At 44.5% G+C, this 27597-nt stretch overlaps 1 protein-coding gene across 5 annotated transcripts; it reads right to left on the bottom strand.

Annotated features, from left to right (window-relative positions):
- Nucleotides 1–258: 258 nt before the first annotated feature.
- On the bottom strand, nt 259–19344 carry LOC126272970 (poly [ADP-ribose] polymerase tankyrase-1-like). 5 transcript variants are annotated; one of them, XM_049976303.1, is made up of 5 exons: nt 19259–19344; nt 10262–10823; nt 8104–8249; nt 7905–8061; nt 259–838 (listed from the first exon to the last, which is right to left on the bottom strand). In XM_049976303.1, exons 2-5 carry the CDS (start codon nt 10810–10812, stop codon nt 352–354), a joined length of 1341 nt encoding a protein of 446 aa, XP_049832260.1. In that variant the 5' UTR covers nt 10813–10823; nt 19259–19344; the 3' UTR covers nt 259–351. The 5 variants fall into 5 exon arrangements, with proteins under 5 accessions (XP_049832260.1, XP_049832261.1, XP_049832262.1 ...); XM_049976304.1 differs by having other exon boundaries at nt 7905–8146; nt 8189–8249; XM_049976305.1 differs by having other exon boundaries at nt 8209–8249.
- Nucleotides 19345–27597: the final 8253 nt, after the last annotated feature.

Here is a 27597-nt window from a genome sequence, read left to right as displayed (position 1 = left end):
GTAAATTATATGAAAATTTTGTTTGCCATGAGAAACACGTTTTAAGTAGAGCTCTAGAGCTTATTGCTGATAGAATATTTTTCAGCTGTTGTTGGTTTTTGTTTAGGTTTCTGAAGAAATGTAGTGCTGACCATTTCATCAAAAGAAAGGTTATTTACATTACTTTAAGGACTACTCCCCTTATCGCTCTTGTTACAGTGTCTACTGCAGTAGTTTTATCCACTAGGTAATGATAGGTATAAAGGAATGATGAGAAGATTTATTTTTGTATTATTTATTTTAAATGTAATGGAAAGTCATGTAGCAAACTTTTGTTTTATTCCATATAATTATATTATAGGTCTGCAAGCTTCAAGACAGCATCTCTTCCAGGTGCTGGTGTTTATTCAGCCTGGCGTAGTCCAGGGAGGTCTTCCCCATGTTATCTCTGGCTCCCATCTCAGTTCCTGCCTCCAGCAACACAGCCACCACGTCTGCGTGGCCACTGTATGCTGCCGCGTGCAGAGGTGTCCCTCCCCAATGGTGCCTGGAGTTGGGATCAGCAGAGGACGCCAGGAGCATCTGTACCACAGCCGTGTGGCCATTGAATGCTGCCAAATGCAGAGGCGCGATCTTCCTGTGGTCTCTGGCGTCCACTTCGGCCCCGCCATCTACCAGGCACCTCACCGCCTCCGCATCTCCCCAGTATGCTGCCCAGTGGAGGGCGGTCCATCCACTCCAGTTCTCGTCTCTCGCCCCGACGTCTGCGCCTATCTCAAGGAGCGCCTGCAACACCTCCACTGTCCCCTGCTTAGCTGCCTGTATCAGCCTCCTGCCTCTCTCTCGTCCAGAAAGGTTCCTGCACAAAACATCGAGATTCTTATACCCTGCTACAAACAATAAACACACACACATTCACACACATTCCTTCTCTCTATATTTAAGCAGATTCTTGGGGATGCATTGTGTCTCAATGCATCAACAAAACCTGTAGAATCTGAGAATACTCTTGGCTTTCTGAACACACTGTATACCTCGCAGCATCGATGTAATACCGAAAAATACCATCTTGTCATTGGCATGTGACAACCTCTCTATGACGATCCTACCAGACTATTCCTATATACCTATGCCACAAACTGTGTGTTTACATGTGGTGAAGAGCAAAATGAAGCAAATTGTTTATAAAGGCAGTTAAAAATGAAGTCCTTTTCTTATTCGGCCAATGGAGATGTTACAGCTGAAAATCTGCAATCCGCCGTCCAAACACTGTTTTCTTTCTATCAATCCTGTACAAACATATAGAAGCTGGTTTAGCTGTTTCAACTGGAAAGGAGTCTGTATAAACAAATTATATTACTACTGGCTCATACAATTCATATATTCGGAATTGATCTTGGTACTCTGACAATTATAACAAACGCTGTTGATCCTTCCTACCGAATGGTGAGATAGACAATGTGAATTCTGAACGACTGTACATTGGGCAACAGTGTGGAATTGGTTTTGATCCCCATAGCACTTTCCTAGGCATCGTCTTTGTTGTAGAGTCGCTGCGGTTTAGTTCTTTAGTGTAATGTGTGAAGCTGATGTTTGGTCTTCATTGTACGAGGGTCATCCAGAAAATAAAGAAAGATTGTGTTCCATACCCAACGGAGATCCCCAAACACCGCGATCGCAAGCCTGACAGTTAGCTCCTTCCACTGTCTCAGTGCGTGTCGAATTTCGTTGCCGAAATAGCGGCACCCACGGAAAATCCTGCCAAATGCGGAGCGCGTAGTGTCATTCGTTTTCTGAATGCACAATATGTTCGGCCTATCAAAATTTGTAGGCAGACAAAGAATGTTGTTGGTGATAGTGCAATGAACGAGTCTTTAGTGATGTGAAATACTGTTGGCAAAGGTGTTTTTAATTCGTGGCAATGTGCGGCCTAATGTATCAGCTCGAATACAGGAAGAACTTCAGCGTCTTAAGTGGAAAATTTTTAGACATCATTCTTACACGCCTGACTTGATACCAATCGATTTTCACTTATTCCCGAAAATAAAGGATTTTTTAGATGGAAACTAGTTTGCAAACGATGAAGTCCTCAAACAAGCAGTGACTTTCTGGTTCAGATTTTTGGCGGTAGAAAAGTACAACATGGGAACTGATAAACTGATCCCATGTTGCAAATCGTGCCTTTATAGTTATGGTGTCAACATTGAAAAACAGAGTAAGGTATTGTAGTTTTGTGCTGATATCTATAGTTTTTATCTAGTTATACCAAACGTTCTTTTCGTTCTGGGTGATACTGGTAATTATTTCCCACACGTAATTGCCTGGTTTGCAAAAACCAGCCCTGTTGTAATTATATCGTTTGTTTGCTGAAGACTCGAAAACTTACGCTGTGTGTTATCTAACTGTTTGTGTCTTCGAACTGTTGATACTGGCTGTGGAGTCACATGGTATAATATTCAGTGAACATCTTTTCCCACCCTGGACTCTCGTTTGCGTATTGTATTAAGGTTCTTCAGATTTTGGGTTTTGTGAACCGTATGCACCAGTGTCCCTAGTTTTGGAAGCGTGCTTGCCATATTACAAAACTTGTACACATTTGTGTGAAACCTTGTCTCAGACAGCGCTCACGAAGTAAAGTGATAATAAAAGCTGCCTGGCCATATTTCTGACTTAGTCACATCACGTCCTAAGAGTATAGGCACAAACACACACACACGATATATATATATATATATATATATATATATATATATATATATATATATATATGTGTGTGTGTGTGTGTGTGTGTGTGTGTGTGTGTGTGTGTGTGTGTGTGTGTGTTTTGGCCACGAAATCTTGGTAGATGATTGTTTGCAGTGTCTGTGTATTATGGGTTGCATCTTTTCATATGACTTGTCAAGCCAATGGCAGCATGGCATCTCTTGCCGCAATTTTCACAAGTGTATCTGGCTGCTGAGGCATATATATATATACCTTCTTTATAGCATGTTGGTGCAACTCTAGAACGCAGTACAGAAAAGTTTCTGTGTGGTGTGGTTTCGACACGACCTTCATAGATTGCTGGAGGCATGCAGTTCTCTTAAATAACGGGCTGGTGGTTTGCAGGCCAGAGCTGCCACCCGATAGCATTCCATCCCGACAGCATTCCATTGTCTTCAGACTTAGCAGGTTTTGTAGGCCAAGGCATCAATATGAATTCAATATCATGCTCCCCAGACCATTGTAACTTGATTCTGGGTTTGTGACATGGACAGTTAATCTGTTGCAAGAAACTGTCACACTGCATCCGAATACTGTAATGGGTCCCATGTAAAACCAGGTGATTGTTCCCTGTACCATAGTACTACCCCAGATGCCCTGTGTTTTTAGTGCGGTGCATGTTTCGAGTAGCCACTCACCTGGATGATGGCTCGTCTCGACACTACCATCGAGCTGATAAAATAATAATTTTTATTCATGCATGTGCTCTGAAACACTTGCGCCTGCCCCAGTGTTGCACTCTCTCAACACATCCGGCATAAAACGTTGTCAAACCTGAAACCAAACGAAGGGACACTGTGATGATACAAATATACATGTCAACATCCAAAGAAGGAGATGCAGCCGTTGACGAAATACGCTAAGAAATAAGTAATGCGATGAAAAATGTTAATGGAGATGAAAACCTGACTGCCATGGGAGACTGGAATGCAATTGCAGGTGAGGAACTGGAAAAAGGAATTGCTGGCAAATATGGACTTGGAAGAAGAAACGAGGAGATCGACTAATCGAGTTCTGCTCGAGGCACCAATTAGTCGTTGCAAACACACTTTCCGACATCACAAACGAAGAATATACACATGGAAGGCCCCTGGAGACCTGAGGGGACAACAAATTGATTACATTCTAGTGAAGCACGTTTTAGGAACCAAGTAAAAGAATGCAGGAGCAATCCATAGCCTGGTCCTGATGAAAAGTTCACCGAGATTAAAATGTTTGAAGAAGAAGACAGTAAAACTTAAATGGGAACTAGAAAAACTGAAAACTGAGGGACTGGCAAAGCACTATGCTCACGAAACAGAAAACACAGCAAAAAATGTTCAACATGGTGGAGTAAATGAAGACTGGAATCAAGTTAAATTTGGTATACACAAACCAGCAGAAAAGATAGTTGTAAAAACTAAACCGAAAGACAAGAGGAAATGGATTACAATAGATATTATTGAGCTTATAGAGAACAGGAGATTATACAAAAAATGCAACTGATGAACAAGGAAAAGCTGAATACAGAAGACTAAGGAATTTAGTTAACAGAGAAGCTACGAAAGCAAAAGAAAATTTTCTTGAGGAAATGTGCAGGGAAGTGGAAGAAAATACGGAATAACTGACTTAGCCTACAGAACAGCAAATCAATTTTTTAACAAGCGTAAAACAACACTCTCAGGCACAATAGGAAACAAAGAAGGGAAAATGCTGTTTGGTGAAGACGTCGTGAAGAGATGGAAAGAATACATAGCGGAGTTGTATGCTGGAACACCTCTTTCGGAGGAAGAAATAGGAAGAGAAGAGCTATTAGATGAAGATGACAAGAGAGATGACATTCTGCAAGAACAATTTGACAAAGATCTCAAAGAATTAAAGGACAACAAAGCAACGGATATTGATGACATCCCTGCAGAACTAATAAAGAATGCTGGCGACAGGATGAAAACGACGCTGCTTAAACCTATTAGGTCATTTTATAACACAGGAGAGATACCGATAGACTTCCAGAAATGCGTTCCTATACCAAAGAGCGCAACAGCTATAAAATGTGAACAGTATCAAACTTTAAGCCTAATACACTCCTGGAAATTGAAATAAGAACACCGTGAATTCATTGTCCCAGGAAGGGGAAACTTTATTGACACATTCCTGGGGTCAGATACATCACATGATCACACTGACAGAACCACAGGCACATAGACACAGGCAACAGAGCATGCACAATGTCGGCACTAGTACAGTGTATATCCACCTTTCGCAGCAATGCAGGCTGCTATTCTCCCATGGAGACGATCGTAGAGATGCTGGATGTAGTCCTGTGGAACGGCTTGCCATGCCATTTCCACCTGGCGCCTCAGTTGGACCAGCGTTCGTGCTGGACGTGCAGACCGCGTGAGACGACGCTTCATCCAGTCCCAAACATGCTCAATGGGGGACAGATCCGGAGATCTTGCTGGCCAGGGTAGTTGACTTACACCTTCTAGATCACGTTGGGTGGCACAGGATACATGCGGACGTGCATTGTCCTGTTGAAACAGCTAGTTCCCTTGCCGGTCTAGGAATGGTAGAACGATGGGTTCGATGACGGTTTGGATGTACCGTGCACTATTCAGTGTCCCCTCGACGATCACCAGAGGTGTACAGCCAGTGTAGGAGATCGCTCCCCACACCATGATGCCGGGTGTTGGCCCTGTGTGCCTTGGTCGTATGCAGTCCTGATTGTGGCGCTCACCTGCACGGCGCCAAACACGCATACGACCATCATTGGCACCAAGGCAGAAGCGACTCTCATCGCTGAAGACGACACGTCTCCATTCGTCCCTCCATTTACGCCTGTCGCGACACCACTGCAGGCGGGCTGCACGATGTTGGGGCGTGAGCGGAGGACGGCCTAACGGTGTGCGGGACCGTAGCCCAGCTTCATGGAGACGGTTGCGAATGGTCCTCGCCGATACCCCAGGAGCAACAGTGTCCCTAATTTGCTGGGAAGTGGCGGTGCGGTCCCCTACGGCACTGCGTAGGATGCTACGGTCTTGGCGTGCATCCGTGCGTCGCTGCGGTCCGGTCCCAGGTCGACGGGCACGTGCACCTTCCGCCGACCACTGGCGACAACATCGATGTACTGTGGAGACCTCACGCCCCACGTGTTGAGCAATTCGGCGGTACGTCCACCCGGCCTCCCGCATGCCCACTATACGCCCTCGCTCGAAGTCCGTCAACTGCACATACGGTTCACGTCCACGCTGTCGCGGCATGCTACCAGTGTTAAAGACTGCGATGGAGCTCCGTATGCCACGGCAATCTGGCTGACACTGACGGCGGCGGTGCACAAATGCTGCGCAGCCAGCGCCATTCGACGGCCAACACCGCGGTTCCTGGTGTGTCCGTTGTGCCGTGCGTGTGATCACTGCTTGTACAGCCCTCTCGCAGTGTCCGGAGCAAGTATGGTGGGTCTGACACACCGGTGTCAATGTGTTCTTTTTTCCATTTCCAGGAGTGTATCACATGCATTCATTCTCATGCATGCATTCTCATGCATGCATTCTCAAAAAATAGTTCTGAAGAGATTTGAAAAGAAGGTGGAGGATATGCTGAGTGAAGATCAGTTTGGTTTCAGAATGGGACTGGGAACAATAGAAGTGATTCTGGCACTGAGACTCCATATCGGAAAGCAATTACAGAAAAATAAACCAACTTACATTGCGTTTGTAGATCTACAAAAGGCATCTGGCAAGAGCTTCACAGACTGAGCAAGTCAATAACGCATTGGAACAATCTGTTGATTCATAGAGTTGTTGGATGTTCTCCTGAGGGATATCGTCCCAAACTCTGTCCAACTGGCGCGTTAGTTCGTCAAAATCCCGATCTGGATGAAGTACCCTACCCATAATGCTCCAGACGTTTTTTATTGGAGAGAGATCCGCCGGCCTTGCTGACCAAGGTAGAGTTTGACAAGCATGAAGACAAGTAGTAGAAACCCTCGCCGTGTGCAGGCGGGTATTATCCTGCTGAAAAGTGATCCCAGTGTGGCTTACCATGAAGAGTAACATAAATGGGGAGTAGAATATTGTCGACGTATCGCTGTATTGTGAAGGTTGTCATGGATGACATCCAGACGGGTGGTGCTATGAAAAGAAATGGCTCGCCAAACTACTGTCCTGATTGTCCTACCATATGGTAGGCGGCAGTCAGATTGGTATCCCACCACTGTCCAGGCGTCTCCACTGTTCATTGGGGCTCAGTTGGTTGCGGGACTCATGACTGAAGACAATTCTACTCCAGTCAGTAAGATTCCAGGCAGTAGACGTGTCTGGAGGCACCCCAGACAGCAACGGAGAACCAACCACAGCAGTGGAGTACCAACCCGAGTCTCGCTCATCACACAGCCTGAAAGCCAGGAGTGATGGTCTGAGGTGCCATTTCTTTTCATAGCGAGACCCCTTTGGCAGTCATCCTCGGCATCCTTACAGCACAGCGGTGTGTCAACGATATTCCATTTTGCTACCCTTCATGGCTAGCCATCCTGGGCTTGCATTTCAGCAAGATAATCCCGTCCACACATATCGAGAGTTTCTGCTACTTGTCTGCATGCTTGCCAAGCCCTACCTTGGCCAGAAAGGTCGCCGGATCTTCCACCAGTTGAGAACGTTTGGAAGATTATGAGTAGGTTCCTCCAACAAGCTAGGGATTTGGACAGAATGTGGCACAATATCCCTCAGGAGGACATCCAACAACCCTCTGAATCAGTCCAAGCCAAATAACTGCTTGCATAAATGCCAGAGGTGGACTAACGTGTTATTGACTTGCTCAGTTTGTGAAATTCTTCCTCTTGAACAAATCATCCAATTTTTTCGCAAGTGTAATCAGTTGTTTGTACAAGACATCTACCAACTTCAGTCGCATTTCGATAATTCTGTCCTGGTGCGTCGTACTTTTTTTTAGCGTATTTATATTCTGAATGGAACATAATACACACAGTGAAGCTGAGGACGGATGCAGAAAATCTCTTTTATACACGACTACTCGAAAGTCAAAATTCAGCACACCCAAATGTATAAAAGGAGCAATTGTTCTTGACAAATATAATCTACACTTTATCAAAACATAGCGAGATTTAATGTTCTGATCATGATAAGTGGTATTATGAGTGTGGAGTATGTGAACATGTAGTGACTCACCGCATGGGGGAGGCTGTGGCTTCATCAGGTGAAGCTTTATGGTGGGGAATCGTGGGCAGCGCAGCTGTGACGTGAGCCTGGCTGGGGTCGCAGGGGAGCTGGCTGTGAGAGGCAGGGGTGGGCCCAACCTCTGTAGTGGCTGGCATAGTACCCTCATCTTCTGTAGTGGCTGGTCCACCCTCTGTAGTGGCTGGTACACCCCCTGTAGTGGCTGGTCCACCCTCTGTAGTGACTGGTCCACCCTCTGTAGTGGGTGGTCCACCCTGTATAGTGACTGGTCCAACCTCTGTAGTGGCTGGTCCACCCTCTGTAGTGGCTGGTCCACCCACTGTAGAGGCTGGCGCGCTTCACAGAGAGACACAGCATAGGTGAGCAAGTTCAAGTACGGACCAGATAGCTGCTTACTACAGGCAGGACTGCTTAGGGACTCTCTACAAGGAAAGTACACACAGAACATACACTGCCTATGACAACAGTGGGTGCAATAATCAGTTTACACTCTGCTTCTCTGGAGGTCTCGTCAGCTATAGCTTATCATAGCGAATAACAGGTGCTTCAAACCGAGTCACAAGTATTTAAACTTACATACAAGAGTCAACAGTAATGCTGGAGTGATACCAGAACTATTCGACAGGACAGTTTGAATACATTACAACAACAAACATAGAAATTTGAAAGGCATAACCTTTAACAACATTCCATTAGAACTACTGAGAGCCTTGGGAGAACCAGTTCTGACAAAACTCTACCATCTGGTGAGCAAGATATATGAGACAGGCGAAATACCCTCAGACTTGAAGACGAATATAATAATTCCAATCCAAAGAAAGCAGGTGTTGACAGATGTGAAAATTACCGAACTAACAGTTTAATAAGTCACAGCTGCAAACTACTAACGCAAATTCTTTACAGACGAATAGAAAAACTGGTAGAAGCTGACCTCGAGGAAGATCAGTTTGGATTCCGTAGAAATGTTGGAACACGTGAGGCAATACTGACCCTACGACTTATCTTAGAAGAAAGATTAAGGAAAGGCAAACCTACGTTCCTAGCATCTGTAGACTTAGAGGAAGCTTTTGACAATGTTCTGGAATATTCTCTTTCAAATTCTGAAGGTGGCAGGGGTGAAATACAGGGAGCGAAAGGCTATTCACAATTTGTACAGAAACCAGATGGCAGTTATAAGAGTCAAGGGACATGAGAGGGAAGCAGTGGTTGGGAAGGAAGTGAGGCAGGGTTGTAGCCTCTCCCTGATGCTATTCGATGTGTATATTGAGCAAACAGAAAAGGAAACAAAAGAAAAGTTCGGAGTAGATATTAAAATCCATGGAGAAGAAATAAAAACTTTGAGGTTCGCCTATGACATTGTAATTCTGTCAGAGACAGCAGAGGACTTGGAAGAGAAGTTGAACGGAATGGGCAGTGTATTGAAAGGAGGGTATAAGATGAACATCAACAACAGCAAAACGAGGAGAATGGAAAGTAGTCGAATTAAGTCGGGTGATGCTGAGGGAATTAGATTAGAAAATGAGACACTTAAAGTAGTAAAGGAGTTTTGCTATTTGGGGAGCAAAATAACTGATGATGGTCGAAGTAGAGAGGATATAAAATGTAGACTGGCAATGGCAAGGAAAGCGTTTCTGAAGAAGAGAAATTTGTTGACATCCAGTATAGATTTAAGTGTCAGGAAGTCATTTCTGAAAGTATTTGTATGGTGTGTAGCCACGTATGGAAGTGAAACATCGACGATAAAGAGATTGGACAAGAAGAGAATAGAAGCTTTTGAAATGTGGTGTTACAGAGGAATGCTGAAGATTAGATGGGTATATCACATAACTAATGAGGAGGTATTGAATAGAAATGGGGAGAAGTGGAGTTTGCGACACAAGTTGACTAGAGGAAGCGATCGGTTGGTAGGACATGTTCTGAGGCATCAAGGGATCACCAATTTGGTATTGGAGGGCAGCGTGGAGGGTAAAAATCGTAGAGGGAGACCAAGAGATGAATACACTAAGCAGATTCAGAAGGATGTAGGTTTCAGTAGTTACTCAGAGATGAAGAAGCTTGCACAGGATAGAGTACCATGGAGAGCTGCGTCAAACCAGTCTCAGCACTCAAGACCACAACAACAACCACAACAACAACAACATGTTGAACCACTTAAGAGAAGGTAAAGCAAGCATTTTGAGACACCTGCACGTGGCTTCTGCAGCTGTCTGTAACTGTATGGCTGACAGATCAGGCACCTCTAAGGAAGCTCAGTGGCAAAGGCATCACAATGTGTTGTGGACTGTAGACTCATAGATAGATACATGCACAAATCTGGGAGAATAAGTAACTATTCTGTATGTGCATACCTGGTTGGTGCAGATGGCTCTGTGATCAGGCAAGTTAGCTCCACAACGGCGCGTGGGTGGCTGACTACAGCATCGGCCCAGCCCTGCGTCATCACCACCTCGTAGGTGTGGGTTTTTATAAACGCGACAGCGGCCTCCTTCAGCCTGGAGCAAGAGTGGCTCAGCGCGAGCACAGCTGTGGCTGCCGCATTCTCCACGTGCAGCTGTGCGGCCAGCTGCTGCTCGCACGCGTCCTTCAGGCCTGACAAGCCGTACTTGTCGGCAGCTGCCAGCAGTTGCGGAGCCATGCTGGGCAGCTGCGGGGCCTGGAGGGTGTAGCAGTAGGCTAGCAGCTGGCGTAGCACCGGGCCCTCCGCGTCCGTGATGGCGACCTGCGGCGTGTCGTGCTGGAACCTGGCTCCCAGCACGGGGCTCCTGGCCGCGAGGACCGCCCTGTGGGCCGCCAGCCTGGTGTCGCCCGCCACAAGCGTCACCACGGCGCCGTCCCCCGCGTCCAGGAGGTCTCCCAGGCCAAAGGCTGCCGTCTCCACAACTTCCTTAACTGCTTCCATTGTGGACGATGCTGAAACACGGAGTCACTGAGCAGTCCTTTGTTCTCACACAGCACGCTCAGGGATGGAAACACATCAGCTATATGTACAGTATATAGGGCGTTTCAGGAAACATTCCTCACACACAAAAAGGTACGTTTTCCTGAAAGTTTGTTTCAGAAAACATTCCTCACACACAAATAATGAAAAGATGTTATTTGGACATGTGTCCGGAAACGCTTAATGTCCATGTTAGAGCTCATTTTAGTTTCATCAGTATGTACTTTACTTCCTCGATTCATCGCCAGTTGGCCCAATTGAAGGAAAGCAGTGTTGATTTCGGTGCTTGTGTTGACTTGCGACTCATTGCTCTACAGTACTAGCATCAAGCACATCAGTACGTAGCATCAACAAGTTAGTGTTCATCACGAACGTGCTTTTGCAGTCAGCGCAATGTTTACAAATGCGGAGTTGGCAGATGCCCATTTGATGTATGGATTAGCACAGGTCAATAGCCGTGTCGCGGTACGTTTGTATCGAGACAGATTTCCAGAACGAAGGTGTCCTGGTAGGAATACGTTCGAAGCAATTGATCGGCGTCTTAGGGAGCACGGAACATTCCAGCCTATGACTCGCGACTGGGGAAGACCTAGAACGACGAGGACACCTGCAATGGACGAGGCAATTCTTCGTGCAGTTGACGATAACCCTAATGTCAGCGTCAGAGTAGTTGCTGCTGTACAAGGTAGCGTTGACCACGTCACTGTATGGAGAGTGCTACGGGAGAACCAGTTGTTTCCGTACCATGTACAGCGTGTGCAAGCACTATCAGCAGCTCATTGGCCTCCACTGGTACACATCTGCGAATGGTTCATCCAACAATGTGTCAATCCTCATTTCAGTGCAAATGTTCTCTTTACGGATGAGGCTTCATTCCAACGTGAATAAATTGTAAATTTTCACAATCAACATGTGTGGACTGACGAGAATCCGCAAAGCATGCGGGACTAGCACTCCTGAAAGAAAGAATATTGCGGAGACATGGCTTAAGTCCACAGCCTGGGGGATGTTTCCAGAATGAAATTTTCACTCTGCAGCGGAGTGTGCGCTGATATGAAACTTCTGGCAGTCTCAGCCCAGCACACAGTTTTAATCTGCCAAGCAGTTTCATATCAACGCACATTCCGCTGCAGAGTGAAAATCTCATTCTGGAAATATCCCCTAGGCTCTCTCTAGGTCATGTCTCCGCAATATCCTATCTTTCAGGAGTTCGTATGGTTCGCAGGAGAGCTTCTGTAAAGTTCGGAAGGTAGGAGACGAGGTACTGGCAGAAGTAAAGCTGTGATGACAGGGTGTGAGTCGTGCTTGGGTAGCTCAGTTGGTAGAGCACTTGCCCACGAAAGGCAAAGGTCCCGAGTTCAGGTCTCGGTCCGGCACACTGTTCTAATCTGCCAGGAAATTTTTTCCCTTCTTTGCTTAGTGCTGGTTTCCCACCTGAGCTCTTGCTATTCATGCAACTGCTCCTCTTTTCTCCAATTCTTAGACATGGTATCTTTCACCTAGTGATATAGGCTTCTATATCCTTACATTTGTCCCATAGCCATTCCCACTTAGCCATTTTGCATTTCCTTTCAGTCTCATTTTTTGACATTTTTGATACCTTTCACCTACTTCTTTTGGTGCATTTTTAAATTCCCCCTTTCATATATCAAATTCAGTATCTCCTGTGATATCCAAGTATTTGTATTAGGGCTTGATTTTTTGCCTATTTGATCCTCTGCTGCCTTCACTATTTCATCTCTCAAAAATACCCGTTCATCTTCTGCTGCATTCCTTATCTCTGCTGTCGTCAATCGTTTCCTAATGCTTCCTCTGAATCTTTAAACATCTCATTGTTTCAATTCACTCATATGTCGTCTCCTTAATTTCCAAGCTCTTTGCAGTTTCTTCAGTTTTAACCCGCAGTAAATTCTGGTTAGACTCCACATCTGTCCCTCGAAATGTCTTACAATTTAAAATCTGGTTCTGAAAGCTCTGTTCGTGTAACTGTCGAGGACATCACCCGGTTGCATTCCCACAAGTTATTTGAACATTGAATACACAGGGAGAAACTCAGGTCTCACACCGTAAAATATAATTTCTTCCACAGTAACTGGAGAAATCAGGAGGATGACTCGTTGAATAAAATACTACTATAGCTCTTTATGGCCTTCTTAATATTTCGCTAGAACCCCATTTTCAATGACTTCGTGATCAGTTAATATTCCACTTTAGAAAAGAAGTTATGGAAATGAGGCCTTCGACCATTCTGGCGCTTGTTACGCTAACGGAATGTTCTGAAGCAAAAAATAATTTTTTTAAAACATTGTTGATTCACCTGTGGCACCAGTTTGACACAGCAAGGATACCATAACGTTTCAGTCCTACATCTACTTCACAAGCCACCGTACGGTGCGTGGCTGGGGGTACTCTGTACTACTAGTCATTTCCTTTTCTGTTCCACTCGCAAATAGAGCGAGAGAAAAACAGCTATCTATATGCCTCGATACCAGCCGCAATGTCATTGAATCGCTCTGCAGCGAGCCCCAAAATTCAGGATTTTCTCAATAGTGCTCCTCCCAGAGAGCGTCGCCTTTCTTTCAGTGATCCCGAAACATCTTCGTAACACTTAAGTGTTGTTCGAAGCTACAGGTAACAAACCTAGCAGCTCGCCTCTGAAATGCTGTGATGTCTTCCTTTAATGCAACCTGGTGTTGCTCCAAAACACTCGAACTGTACTCAACAATTGGTGGAACTTGACGTCTACATGCGATCTCCTTTATAGATGAACCACACTTTCATAAAATTCTTACGAAAAACCGAAGTCGACCAATCGCCTTCCCTACTACAGACCTTACATACTTGTTCCACTTCATACTGCGTTACGCCTAGGTATTTCATTGGCTTGACTTCTAATACTGTATTCGAACATTACGCGTTTGTTTTTCCTACTCATTGGCAGTAACTTACACTTCTCTACATTTAGAGCTAGCTGGGATTCATCACATCAATTATAAATTTTACACTGAAGAGCCAAAGGAACTGGTATACTTGCCTAATATCGTGTAGGGCCCCCGCGAGCACGCAGAAGTGCCGCAACACGACGTGCCAGGTACTTGAATAATATCTGCAGTAATGCAGGAGAGAACTGACACCAGGGATATCCATAAATCCGTAAGAGTACGGCGAGGTGTCTTCTGAACAGCAAATTGCAAGGCTTTCCAGATACGCTCAATAATGTTCATGTCTGGGGAGATTTATTGCCACCGGAATTGTTTAAACTGAGAAGAGTGTTTCTGGAGCCGCTCTGTACCAATTGCAGCAATTTTGGGCGTTTGGGGCGTAGCATTGTCGTGCTGGAATTGCCCAAGTCCGTCGGAATGCAGAATTCCATGAATGGATGCAGGCAATCAGACACGATACTTACGTGCGTGTCACCTGTCAGAGTCGCGTCTAGATGTACCAGGGGTCCAGTATCACTCAAACTACACACGCCCCACACCATTAACCCCCCCCCCCCCCTCCCTAGGGATTCATGACGTTTCTCCATAACCGTACACGTTCATTCGCTCGATGCTATTTGAAACGAGACTCATCCGACCAGGCAACATGTTCCCAGTCATCAAATAGTCAATGTCGGTGTTGACGGGCCCAGGTGAGGCGTAAAGTGTGTCGTGCAGTCATCAACGGTACATGATTGGGCCTTCGGCTCCGGAAGGCCATATCGATGATGTTTCGTTGAATGGTTCGAACGGTGACACTTGTTGATGGCCCAGCATTGAGATCTGCAGCAATTTACGGGAGGGTTGCACTTCTGTCCCGTTGAACGATTCTCTTCAGTCGTCGTCGGTCCGTTCTTGCAGGATCTTTTTTCAAACGCAGCGATGTCGGAGATTTGATGTTTTACCAGATTCCTGATATTCACGGTACACGCGTGAAATGTTCGTACGGGAAAATCCCCACTTCATCCCTACCTCGGAAATTCTGCGTCCCATCGCTGTGTCCCATACCTCGTACGCCAACGATAACACCACATTCAAACCCATTTAAATCTTCATAGCCTGCCATTGTAGCAGCAATAAGCTGTCTAGCAAGTGCGCCAGACACTTTCTGTCTCATATAGGCGTTGCCGCCCGCAGCGCCGTATTCTGCCTGTTTACATATCTCTGTTTTCCAATACGCATGCCTATACCAGTTTCTTTGGCGTTTCAGTCATATTGTATTCTCTTACAATCACCAGATGTAGACGTAGATGTAACCGTCTACATCTACATCTACATGCACATGGATACTCTGCAGATCACATTTAAGTGCCTGGCAGAGGGTTCATCGAACCACTTTCACCATTCTCTGTTATTCCAATCTCGTATAACGCGCGGAAAGAATGAACGCCTATATCTTTCCGTACGAGCTCTAATTTCCCTTATTTTATCGTGGTGATCGTTCCTCCCTATGTAGGTTGGTGTCAACAAAATATTTTCGCATTCGGAGGAGAAAGTTGGTGATTGGAATTTCGTAAGAAGATTCCGTACCAATGAAAAACGCCTTTCTTTTAATGATTTCCAGCCCAAATCGTGCATCATTTCCGTGACACTCTCTCCCATATTTCGCGATAATACAAAACGTGCTGCCTTTCTTTGAACTTTTTCGATGTACTCCGTCATTCCTATCTGGTAAGGATCCGTCACCGCGCAGCAGTATTCTAAAATAGGACGGACAAGTGTAGTGTAGGCAGTCTCCTTAGTAGGTCTGTTACGTTTTCTAAGTGTCCTGCCAATAAAACGCAGCCTTTGGTTAGCCTTCCCCACAACATTTTCTACGTATTCTTTCCAATTTAAGTTGTTCTTGATTGTAATATCTAGGTATTTAGTTGAATTTACGGCTTTTATATTAGACTGATTTATCGTGTAACCGAAGTTTAACGAGTTCCTTTTAGCACTCATGTGGATGACCTCACACTTCTCGTTATTTGGGGTCAACTGTCACTTTTCGCACCATTCTGATATTTTTTTCTAAATCGTTTTGCAATTTGTTTTGATCTTCTGAAGACTTTATTAGTCGATAAACGACAGCGTCATCTGCAAACAACCGAAGACGGCTGCTCAGATTGTCTCCCAAATCGTTTATATAGATAAGGAACAGCAAAGGGCCTATAACACTGCCTCAGGGAACACCAGAAATCACTTCAATTTTACTCGATGACTTTCCGTCAATTACTACGAACTGTGACCTCTCTGACACGAAATCACAGATTCAGTCACATAACTGAGACGGTATTCCATAAGCACGCAATTTCACTACGAGCCGCTTGTGTGGTACAGTGTCAAAAGCCTTCCGGAAATCCAGGAATACGGAATCAATCTGAAATCCCTTGTCAATAGCACTCAGCACTTCATGTGAATAAAGAGCCAGTTGTGTTTCACACGAACGATGTTTTCTGAACCCATGTTGACCGTGTGTCGATAGACCGATTCCTTCGAGGTAATTCATAATTTTCGAACACAATATATGTTCTAAAATTCTGCTACATATCGACGTTAACGATATGGGCCTGTAATTTAGTGGTTAGGTTGGGGTTGGGTTGTTTGGGGGAAGAGACCAAACTGCGAGGTCATCGGTCTCATGGGGTTAGGGAAGGACGGGGAACGAAGTCGGCCATGCCCTTTCAAAGGAACCTTCCCGGCATTTGCCTGGAGTGCTTTAGGGAAATCACGGGAAACCTAAATCGGGATGGCCGGACGCAGGATTGTACTAATTTAGTGGATTACTCCTACTACTTTTCTTGAATATTTGTGTGACCTGTGCAACTTTCCAGTCTTTGGGTACGGATCTTTCGTCGAACGGTTGCATATGATTGTTAAGTATGCAGCTAATGCATCAACATACTGGGAAAGGAACCTAACTGGTATACAGTCTGGACCAGAAGACTTGCTAGTATTAAATGATATGAGTTGCTTCACTACTCCGAGGATATTTACTTCTACGTTACTCATGTTGGCAGCTGTTCTCGATTCGAATTCTGGTTACAGTTACAGTTCATTTGTTACAGACAACCTTTACTAGCAGTTGCTTGACAATGCATCGTATACATGGTGTTACAAAAAGGTACGGCCAAACTTTCAGGAAACATTCCTCACACACAAAGAAAGAAAATATGTTATGTGGACATGTTAGAGCTCATTTTATTACTTCTCTTCAAATCACATTAATCATGGAATGGAAACACACAGCAACAGAACGTAGCAGCGTGACTTCAAACACTTTGTTACTGAAAATGTTCAAAATGTCCTCCTTTAGCGAGGATACATGCATCCACCCTCCGTCGCATGGAATCCGTGATGCTTGATGCAGCACTGGAGAAAGGCGTGTTGTATCACAGCCGTCCACAATACGAGCAGGAAGAGTCTCTACATTTGGTACCGGGGTTTGCATAGACAAGAGCTTTCAAATGCCCCCATAAATGAAAGTCAAGAGGGTTGAGGTCAGGAGAGCGTGTAGGCCATGGAATTGGTCCGCCTCTACCAATCCATCGGTCACCAAATCTGATGTTGAGGAGCGTACGAACACTTCGACTGAGATGTGCAGGAGCTCCATCGTGCATGAACCACATGTTGTGTCGTACTTGTAAAGGCACATGTTCCAGCAGCACAGCTAGAGTATCCCTATGAAATCATGATAGCGTGCTCCATTGAGCGTAATTTGAAGACATGGGGCCCAATCAAGACATCACCAACAATGCCTGCCCAAACGTTCACAGAAGGCAAAGATCCGAGTTCGGGTGTCGGTCCGGCACACAGTTTTAATCTGCCTGGAAGTTTCAAGAAACCCTTTATTTGGAGTTGTGAAAGGAACCGCCCATGAGCTAATAGCTTTGAACCTCTGTATCTTGGAACCGGATAAAGATATCAAGAAAAATTTGAAGGTTCTTTGAGATAGGTACATTAGGAATATACGCTAAAAATTTCAGCTGTTTACTCTTAATAGTCATCTTGGTTTGCGCAGCTGGGCTTTGGTACGAAAAGGATGACAAAACATAATTTTTTGTGATTTTCTAAGAACATGTCCTTAAGACCCACTGTAGATCAAATCATATGCAAAACGGACCAACCGTTTTGATCCATTTTTCTAAGCAATAGGAAGTGTGTAATGTAAATACTTCGATCGTGAACTGTAGGATAGTGACAGTAGGACAATCCTTCTGTTAGATACATCTACATCTACATACATACTCCGCAATCCACCATACGGTGCGTGGCGGAGGGTACATCGTTCCACAACAAGCATCTTCTCTCCCTGTTCCTCTCTCAAACAGAACGAGGGAAAAATGACTGCCTATATGCCTCTGTAAGAGCCCTAATCTTTCTTATCTTATCTTATCTTATCTTTGTGGTGTTTCCATGAAATAGAAGTTGGCGGCAGTAAAACTGTACTGCAGTCAGCCTCAAATGCTGGTTCTCTAAATTTCCTCAGTAGCGATTCACGAAAAGAACGCGTCCTTTCCTCCAGAGACTCCCGCCCGAGTTCCTGAAGCACTTCCGTATCATTCGCGTGATGATCAGACCTATGAGTAACAAATCTAGCAGCCCGCCTCTGAATTGCGTCTATGTCCTCCCTCAATCCGACCTGATGGAGACCCCAAACGCTCGAGCAGTACTCAAGAACCGGTCGTATTAGTGTTTTATAAGCGGTCTCCTTTACAGATGAACCACATATTCCCAAAATTCTACCAATGAACCGAAGACGACTATCCGCTTTCCCCACAACTGCCATTACGTGCTTGTCCCACCTCATATCGCTCTGCAATGTTGCACCCAAATATTTAATCGACGTGACTGTCAAGCGCTACACTACTAATGGAGTATTCAAACATTACGGGATTCTTTTTCCTATTCATCTGCATTAAGTTACATTTATCTATATTTAGAGTTAGCTGCCATTCTTTACACCAATCACAAATCCTGTCCAAGTCATCTTGTATCCTCCTACAGTCACTCAGCGACACCACCTTCCCGTACACCACAGTATCATCAGCAAACAGCCGCACATTGCTATCCACCCTATCCGAAAGATCATTAATGTAGATAGAAAACAACAGCAGACCTACCACACTTCCCTGGAGCACTCCAGATGATACCCTCACCTCCGATGAACACTCACCATCGAGGACAACGTACTGGGTTCTATTACTTAATGGTCTCTAGCCCGAGGACTATACAAAGCACTTGACCCTAGCTGTCTATGACCAGAAGTTTCAGGTATATGAGCCCCTGAAGAAACCAGTTTTTATCTGCGGCGTTTTGGAAAGTATTAGGTTGTGCATGCTGTAGTATGCGTGCCGGTAATCGACTGACGGAGCAGTACAACACTTTCACACTACATCAATAAACTATGATAGTGAACGGGCACGTCGTACATAGCCTCCACTTACCCCAGAGTCAGGGAGGAGAGATGTCAGCAAACACACGCAGCGCCCCGTGAGCCGTTGAAGTCGCAGTGCAGGCAGGGACAGTCGGCCCACCCTCCCCGTTCTGCTCGCTATATACCTGCGGTCTTCCGCCACTGCTACGTCACGTGACCGCACCCTGCCCTCGCTGCACAGGCGACTGTAACGAGGCGGTGCCTATCGGTTTATCGCTATCTCGAGTGTTTACCGTAAGATCTGAAAAGCTCATATCATGAGGGCGCCGCGTAGGCAGGCTTACGTAACCCGTTTATCGATGGACACGAACAGCTCTGGTATTGAGGAGTGCGAAATACCAAAATATGCTCTGAAACTTTGCACAGTGTGTCAGAACATTTTGTCCCGATCTGAATATGAACAGCATCAAACAATCTGTTTCTGCATTTTCTGTACAATAGGTGCGTATGTAATTGTAATGTTTGTTGGTCAGTTCTGTATGACTTGAGTGAATAGTCTGATGTGAAATGGACAAAGTAGGGACAAATTTTTCTTTATATATATTACACAATCTCCAACGCGACAGGATCTGCAGCTATGTTGAATTATTTAAATGATTTTATGAGGCCTTCAGCTGACACTTTCTTTATTTGATGTACGATTGTGCAATTTCGGCCTCACGCCATTTTCATGTATCTAAAACGTAAGCATTATACTCTGGATATACTAGTATCACCTATGAATTTAACGTAGGATCAGATCATATGACAAGATATTCTAGAGGAAATGTTTCAAATGGATCTGAGCACTATGGGATTTAACATTTGAGGTCATCAGTCCCCTAGACTTAGAACTACCGAAACCTAACTAACCTAAGGACATCACACTCATCGATGCCCGAGGCAGGATTGGAACCTGCGACCGTAGCGGTCGCGTGGTTCCAGACTGAAGCGCCCAGAACCCTCGGCCACAGTGGGATTATAATATACTTCATAGAATATTCATTTATGGTATATTATGCCATGTACATCTCTGCTTCTATGACTGCGTAACACTGTCAGAAAATAAATTCAAAATAGTTTTCTATATTTTAGGAACACATTACCTTTGAGCAGTTGCTGCAAAGCTCTTATAAGGTCGAAGCTTCTAACGTATATACATTAGCTAGATTACAAGTATTTTACAGGATTTTGTTAATTAAGCTATATAGGTCTTCGTTCTTAAGTTCAAAAATGCTCAAATGTGTGAAATCTTATGGGACTTAACTGCTAAGGTCATCAGTCCCTAAGCTTACACACTACTTAACCTAAATTATCCTAAGGACAAAGACACACACCCATGCCCGAAGGAGGACTCGATCCTCCCCCGGGACCAGTCGCACAGTCCATGACTGCAGCGCCCCAGACCGCTCGGCTGATCCCGCGCTTCCGTTCTTAAGTATATTTAATTACCGTACATCATTAGTGTAAATATGACTGCCTGTAATTTCCGTAAAATAACATGAAAATATATGTTCTGTTGTTGTGGGTGCACATCATTTTTGAATAGTTTTTATAATGATCTTGTACAAAAAATCCATCACAGTAGTCTACTGAAACAATAATGACAACTATAAAAATCAACTACAACTTTTCATGATTTGCTTTATGATTGCGTGACTTGTAAATATTATATTATATATACTGAACAAACAGGAAGGAATGCGCACGATTTAAGAAACACATGGCATTAAGTGACAACAACCCATCAACCTTTGCTGCATACTTACAAGACATCAAGCACAAAATACCTACTATTAATAAATAATAACTAGTATTACACAACTTACAGAAAGGTGAAGTTGTGGATTTATATCCATCTAAAAGACCAATGGGATAGAGTTTTAAACGAACAAAAAGACCCGCGAAATGGAAAATTCCTAGACTGCTTTTTACCAGTTTACGACGAAGCATTATAGACCCATACAACACTTAATAGGTACGTGACATCATAGAGGTTGGGATGTGCGGAAACGAAACTGCAGGGCCAAAGTGGCTAAAGATGCAGGTGGAATATGTGTACAAATATGCATGTCTTTTTTAAAATTATGTTAAACATATGTGAAAATGCATACTCTGACAAAGCTGTGAGTAAAAAATTCCTCCTAAACAACTGGATCGATTTCAGCCAAATTTGATACACATGTTGCTTACTATCTGCAAAGAAGTACTGCAGTGTTTAAGAACCAGCAACCCCTATTTGAGCGAGCTTCATAACGTGGAGAGAGAAGGAGGAGGAAGAGATGGTCAGGCATAGAGAGGGTAGAGAGACATGGACACAGACAGGGGGATGAGGAGATGGACACAGTGGAGTGGGGGAGGGGGCGGGAAATGGGGGTAGAAAGAGAAGAGAAGGAGTTGGACAGAGACAGGGCGCGGAGGAAATGGACAGAAGAAGGAGTGAGGATGAGATGGAGAGAGACGGAAGGAAATGGAGTCACATAGGCTGCAGGACGAAATGAGTAGCGGGACGGAGAGGAGGGGAGGAAGGGAGTGGGTAGAAGTTAGAGGGGCAGGAGGGATGGACACAGAGGTGGGAGGAGCAGACGGGTTGAGGGGAAGGAGCAGATGGACACAAGGGGCAGAAGCAGATGGACAGAGCAAAGGTTGGGAGGATGTAGACAGGGAATGGGGTGGGTGGCCGTGGGTGGAAGAAGTGGGCAGAAATAGGAAGCAGAAGGAGATGGACAGAGAGGAGGGCGGAGGAGATGTACAGAGAGAGGAGATGAGCTAACAGAATTGGAGTAAATACATACCCAGGCGATGTAAAGTACTTACGTAATATCCTGTAAAAGGAGAAAAGGCGATTTACTTCCTGTTTGTGCTCCAATGCAAAGCCTCAACATCGACAGGACATTAAACCGGAACCCTCCCTCCTTCCATGAATGGTAAAACCATACAGTCTTTCCCATTTGCTCAAGGAACCTTTTTCCACTATTTGCCCACTGCTCCACCCCGCCACCTCTCCTTTGTACTCAGCATGCAGCCACAGTGGAGTCCGATGCTTCAGTAGGCACTGACCTCTTCAGCAGCACGAGCCATGCAATGAATCTAACTCATCCCAAAGTGACCCCTCAGTCCTCAAAAACTGATCTTCACATCCTCCCAAAGCAAGCAGGGCGGAAAATTACTGGGCTGATTGCGCAAGCGTGGAATTGCAGTTACGTCATGTCACCTGTCAGCTTATCGTCGATTTAGAGTGTTGCAGTTGCGACATTGGCAGCTTATTGGCGTTTGTAGATAAGCCCTGTGTCAGTTAAGAATCGTTATGACTGGAAAAAGACTGCGTTACTCTTTTTCATAAATAATGTAGTTTTCACCATTAAGTTCTATGTCACAAAGGAATGCTTACAACACTCCCCTTGCGTCGGCAAGACCATTATGAGCCTCTATTTGCGCTAAAGCAACTGCACACGGTGGGGTCGTCATTGGAGATTTGCAAGTCCGTCAGATCTCACGATTGCTCATCTGAAATCCACTAACCCGCTTCTTTCAGTCAATGCCCCTTTCGCTGGTCGTGGGCTCGTTGGATCTAGATGCAGAGGTATAGCCGCAGTGATGAATTGTGAAGGGGATCCTCAACTACTTGTTTTGGTTGTGAAGAGCGCACATCGATTTAAAAGGGGATATCATATAATTATCCAATTACCCTGCAATGTATTTTAACCTTTAGTGTATACACTGCACTTTACACTCCATTCGTTACATATTTATATTCCACTCTGCAACTTTGAGGAGATTACACACAACATACTTATTACACACATACGCGACCTCACAATATAGGCAGCAAATATGCGAACATACGCTGAGACTGGCTGTAATTAACGACAGCCACTACCGGTCTATTAGTCACTGATACCGATTCTATATTTAATGCAAGAAATTCAACAGTTAATATAATAAGCACGAGATATAGCCGACACACATCTGCTCCTGCTGATGGCCTCCCTTCCATGACTAATTTTCAAGCTGTGACACAAGGTTGGAATCTGCTGCCCTGTCTTCCCGCCAATCAACCCCCAGAAATTTTGTTTGGATAATACATTGCTGCCTAGCTCAGCGAATAGCGTTCTCTTACACGGCTGATGGCAAGACGTGTCACATAGGTGCCACGCTGGAAGTGCCAAGTCATCCAACGCCATCTTTCCTCTCTCCCTTGGAGTACTCTAGCACCGTATTCAACAGTATTACGAAATAGCACAGATAGTGTTGAGGATCAGTGGACAAAGTTCAGAACCATCGTACAATATGCATTAGGTGAGTATGTGCCAGTCAAGATCGCAAGAGATGGAAAAGAACCACCGTGGTATAACAACCGCGTTCGAAAACTGCTGCGGCAGCAAAGGGAACTTCACAGCAAACATAAACATAGTCAACGCCTTGCAGACAAACAAAAATTAGGAGAAGTGAAATGTAATGTGAGGAGTGCCATGCGAGAGGCGGTCAATGAATTCGAAAGTAAAGTTCTGTGTACTGACTTGGCAGAAAATCCTAAGAAATTTTGGTCTTACGTCAAAGCGTTCGGTGGATCAAAACAAAATGTCCAGACACTCTGTGACCAAAATGGTACTGAAACAGAGGATGATAGACTAAAGGCCGAAATACTAAATGTCTTTTTCCAAAGCTGTTTCACAGAGGGAGACTGCACTGTAGTTCCTTCTCTAGATTGTCGCACAGATGACAAAATGGTAGATATCGAAATAGGTGAGAGAGGGACAGGGAAACAATTAAAATCGCTCAAAAGAGGAAAGGCCGCTGCACCTGATGGGACACCAGTTCGATTTTACACAGATTACGCGAAGGAACTTGCCCCCCCTTCTTGCAGCGGTGTACGGTAGGTCGCTAGAAAACCGTAGCGTTCCAAAGGATTGCAAAAGGGCACAGGTCATCCCCGTTTTCAAGAAGGGACGTCGAACAGATGTGCAGAACTATAGACCTATATCTCTACCGTCGATCAGCTGTAGAATTTTGGAACACGTATTATGTTAGAGTATAATGACTCTTCTGGAAACGAGGAATCTACTCTGTAGGAATCAGCATGGGTTTCGAAAAAGACGATCGTGTGAAACCCAGCTCGCGCTATTCGTCCACGAGACTCAGAGGGCCATAGACACGGGTTCCCAGGTAGATGCCGTATTTCTTGACTTCAGCAAGGCATTCGATACAGTTCCCCACAGTCATTTAATGAACAAAGTAAGAGCATATGGATTATCAGACAAGTTGTGTGATTGGATTGAAGAGTTTCTAGATAACAGAACGCAGCATGTCATTCTCAATGGCGAGAAGTCTTCCGAAGTAAGAGTGATTTCAGGTGTGCCGCAGGGAAGTGTCGTAGGATCGTTGCTATTCACAATATACATAAATGTCCTTGTGGATGACATCGGAAGTTCACTGAGGCTTTTTGCGGATGATGCTGTGGTATATCGAGAGGTAGGAGCAATGGAAAATTGTACTGAAATGCTGGAGGATCTGCAGCGAATTGACTCATGGTGCAGGGAATGGCAATTGAATCTCAATGTAGACAATTGTAATGTGCTGCGAATACATAGAAAGAAAGATCCCTTATCATTTAGCTACAATATAGCAGGTCGGCAACTGGAACTAGTTAATTCCATAAATTATCTGGGAGCACGCATTAAGAGTGATTTAAAATGGAATGATCATATAAAGTTGATTGTCGGTAAAGTAGATGCCAGACTGAGATCCATTGGAAGAATCCTAAGGAAATGCAATCCGAAAACAAAGGAAGTAGGTTAAACTACGCATGTTCGCCCACTGCTTGAATAGTGCTCAACAGTGTGGGATCCGTACCAGATAGGGTTGTTAGAAGATATAGAGAAGATCCAACGGAGAGCAGCGCACTTCGTTACTGGATCATTTAGTAATCGCGAATGCGTTACGGAGATGATAGATAAACTCCAGTGGAAGACTCTGCAGGAGAGACGCTCAGTAGCTCGGTAAGGGCTTTTCTTGAAGTCTCGAGAAGATACCTTCACCGAGGAGTCAAGCAGTATATTGCTCCCTCCTACGTATATCTCGCGAAGAGACCATGAGGATAAAATCAGACAGATTAGAGCCCACACAGAGGCATACCGACAATCCTTCTTTCCACGAACAATACGAGACTGGAATAGAAGGGAGAACCGAAAGAGGTACTCAAGGTACCCTCCGCCACACACCGTCAGGTGGCTTGCGGAGTTTGGATGTAGATGTAGATGGCAGGTACCCATTGTTTGACATAAATGTTACATGATAATTTACGTGTATAATTGCCTCTCTGTGCATGTGTCGAAGCCCAGTCACTTTTAATTTCCATGGATGCGAAATGTCGGAATATCTAGAGCATCCACTTTGATTTTCATGCGTGAACATTTAGCCAGATACTGAATACGAACAACGGCAGTCGTTACTCTCGAAGGTCGGAGATGAATCACCGGCTTAAGTAAAACAGTAAGAGCGGATCGTGAGTCATGCTTGTATATCACAGTTGGTAGTACATTTTCCCACGGAAGTCAAGGTCCCAGGTCTGGCACACAACTTTCACCTGCCAGAAAATTAAGTGATCAGTCGTTCAGCTCTGGCATCATTAGTACGACCTGCGTCGTTGTAATCGTGACGTGAACATGAATTACATCTGACATGTGATGAAACGAACAGAACAGGAACATTAAAGTTCATGCTTCGAAAATTTATAGATGAATTATTGGAGCGTTATGGCGCACGATTTTTTGTGAACGAATGCTGTCGTTCGTGTTGGATTCCTGACTATAAATTTGGTCATTGACAGGTACGTGACGCAAGAACGCTCAGAATGTTAAATGGCTAAATCTGTAATGCTTTCTCATGTTTGTCGGTTTCGCTACAAAAATAGAGACACAGTTTATAAACCAGAAACTTAAAGAATTGGCGATACGATGTTTCACCTTCGACACGGAATGGCCGCAAGTGCTTTATTTGCTCTTTTAAGTACAATGCAGGCAATTCTTTGATGTCTAACCATTAGGTCCTATCATCCTGTCCCTTCTTCTCGTTAATGTTTTTCCACGTGTTACTCTGCAGCTTTGGGAGATTACACAGTAGACACATATTAATACACATACGCGGCCTCACAATAACGGATGGAAAACATGCGAAGGTGAAGACTAAGACTGAAATTAGAATGAAGTGTAAACCCTTAGCTGCTTACAGGTGTAGACATACGTCAACAGGGACAGATAAAAAATTGTAGCGCATCTGGGCATCGAACACGTGATCTCCTGCTTACAAGGCAGACGCTCTATCCATTTTAGCCACCGAGGACACGGAAAACAGTGCTACTGCAGGAATTTATCACCGACACGCCTCCCGCGAAACCCACATTCTCAGGGTCTTGTCCCGCACTACATTCGTAGTATATACGGTGGTCCTTTGATAGTGACTGGGCCAAATATCTAACGAAATAAACATCAAACGAAAAAACTACAAAGAACGAAACTCGTCTAGCTTGAAGGGGGAAACCAGATGGCATTATGGTTGCCCCCTTAGATGGCGCTGCCATAGGTCAAACGGATATCAACTGCGTTTTTTAAAAGTAGGAACTCCGATTTTTTATTACATATTCGTGTAGTTCGTAAAGAAATATGAATGTTTTTGTTGGACCACTTTTTTTCGCTTTGTGATAGATGGCGCTGTAATAGACAAAAACGTGTAATTACGTGGTTGTTGTTGTTGTGGTCTTCAGTCCTGAGACTGGTTTGATACAGCTCTCCATGCTACTCTACCCTGTGCAAGCTTCTTCATCTCCCAGTACCTACTGCAACCTACATCCTTCTGAATCTGCTTAGTGTATTCATCTCTTGGTCTCCCTCTACGATTTTTACCCTACACACTGCCCTCCAATACTAAATTGGTGATCCCTTGATGCCTCAGAACATGTCCTACCGAACGATCCCTTCTTCTGGTCAAGTTGTGCCACAAACTTCTCTTCTCCCCAACCTTATTCAACACTTCCTCATTAGTTATGTGATCTACCCATCTAATCTTCAGCATTCTTCTGTAGCACCACATTTCGAAAGCTACTATTCTCTTCTTGTCCAAACTATTTATTGTCCACGTTTCACTTCCATACATGGCAACACTCCATACAAAGATTTTCAGAAATGACTTCCTGACACTTAAATCTATACTCGATGTTAACAAATTTCTCTTCTTCAGAAACGCTTTCCTTGCCATTGCCAGTCTACATTTTATATCCTCTCTACTTCGACCATCATCAGTTATTTTGATCCCCAAATAACAAATCTCCTTTACTACTTTAAGTGTCCCATTTCCTAATGTAATTCCCTCAGC

This window comes from Schistocerca gregaria, chromosome 5, assembly GCF_023897955.1.
Source record: "Schistocerca gregaria isolate iqSchGreg1 chromosome 5, iqSchGreg1.2, whole genome shotgun sequence".
NCBI classification, from domain to species: Eukaryota; Metazoa; Arthropoda; class Insecta; order Orthoptera; family Acrididae; genus Schistocerca; species Schistocerca gregaria.
This window is presented reverse-complemented; position numbering and strand designations above follow the sequence as displayed.

Excerpts from the sequence above, each read along its gene's own strand:
- LOC126272970 (XM_049976302.1), bottom strand. The coding sequence starts at position 10,812 with ATGGAAGCAGTTAAGGAAGTTGTGGAGACGGCAGCCTTTGGCCTGGGA. Across the intron at positions 8,250-10,261 it reads GAGCCATCTGCACCAACCAG|CGCGCCAGCCTCTACAGTGG; the intron begins GTATGCACATAC and ends CTCTCTGTGAAG. Across the intron at positions 839-7,904 it reads GCCACAGCCTCCCCCATGCG|GAACCTTTCTGGACGAGAGA; the intron begins GTGAGTCACTAC and ends TGTTTTGTGCAG.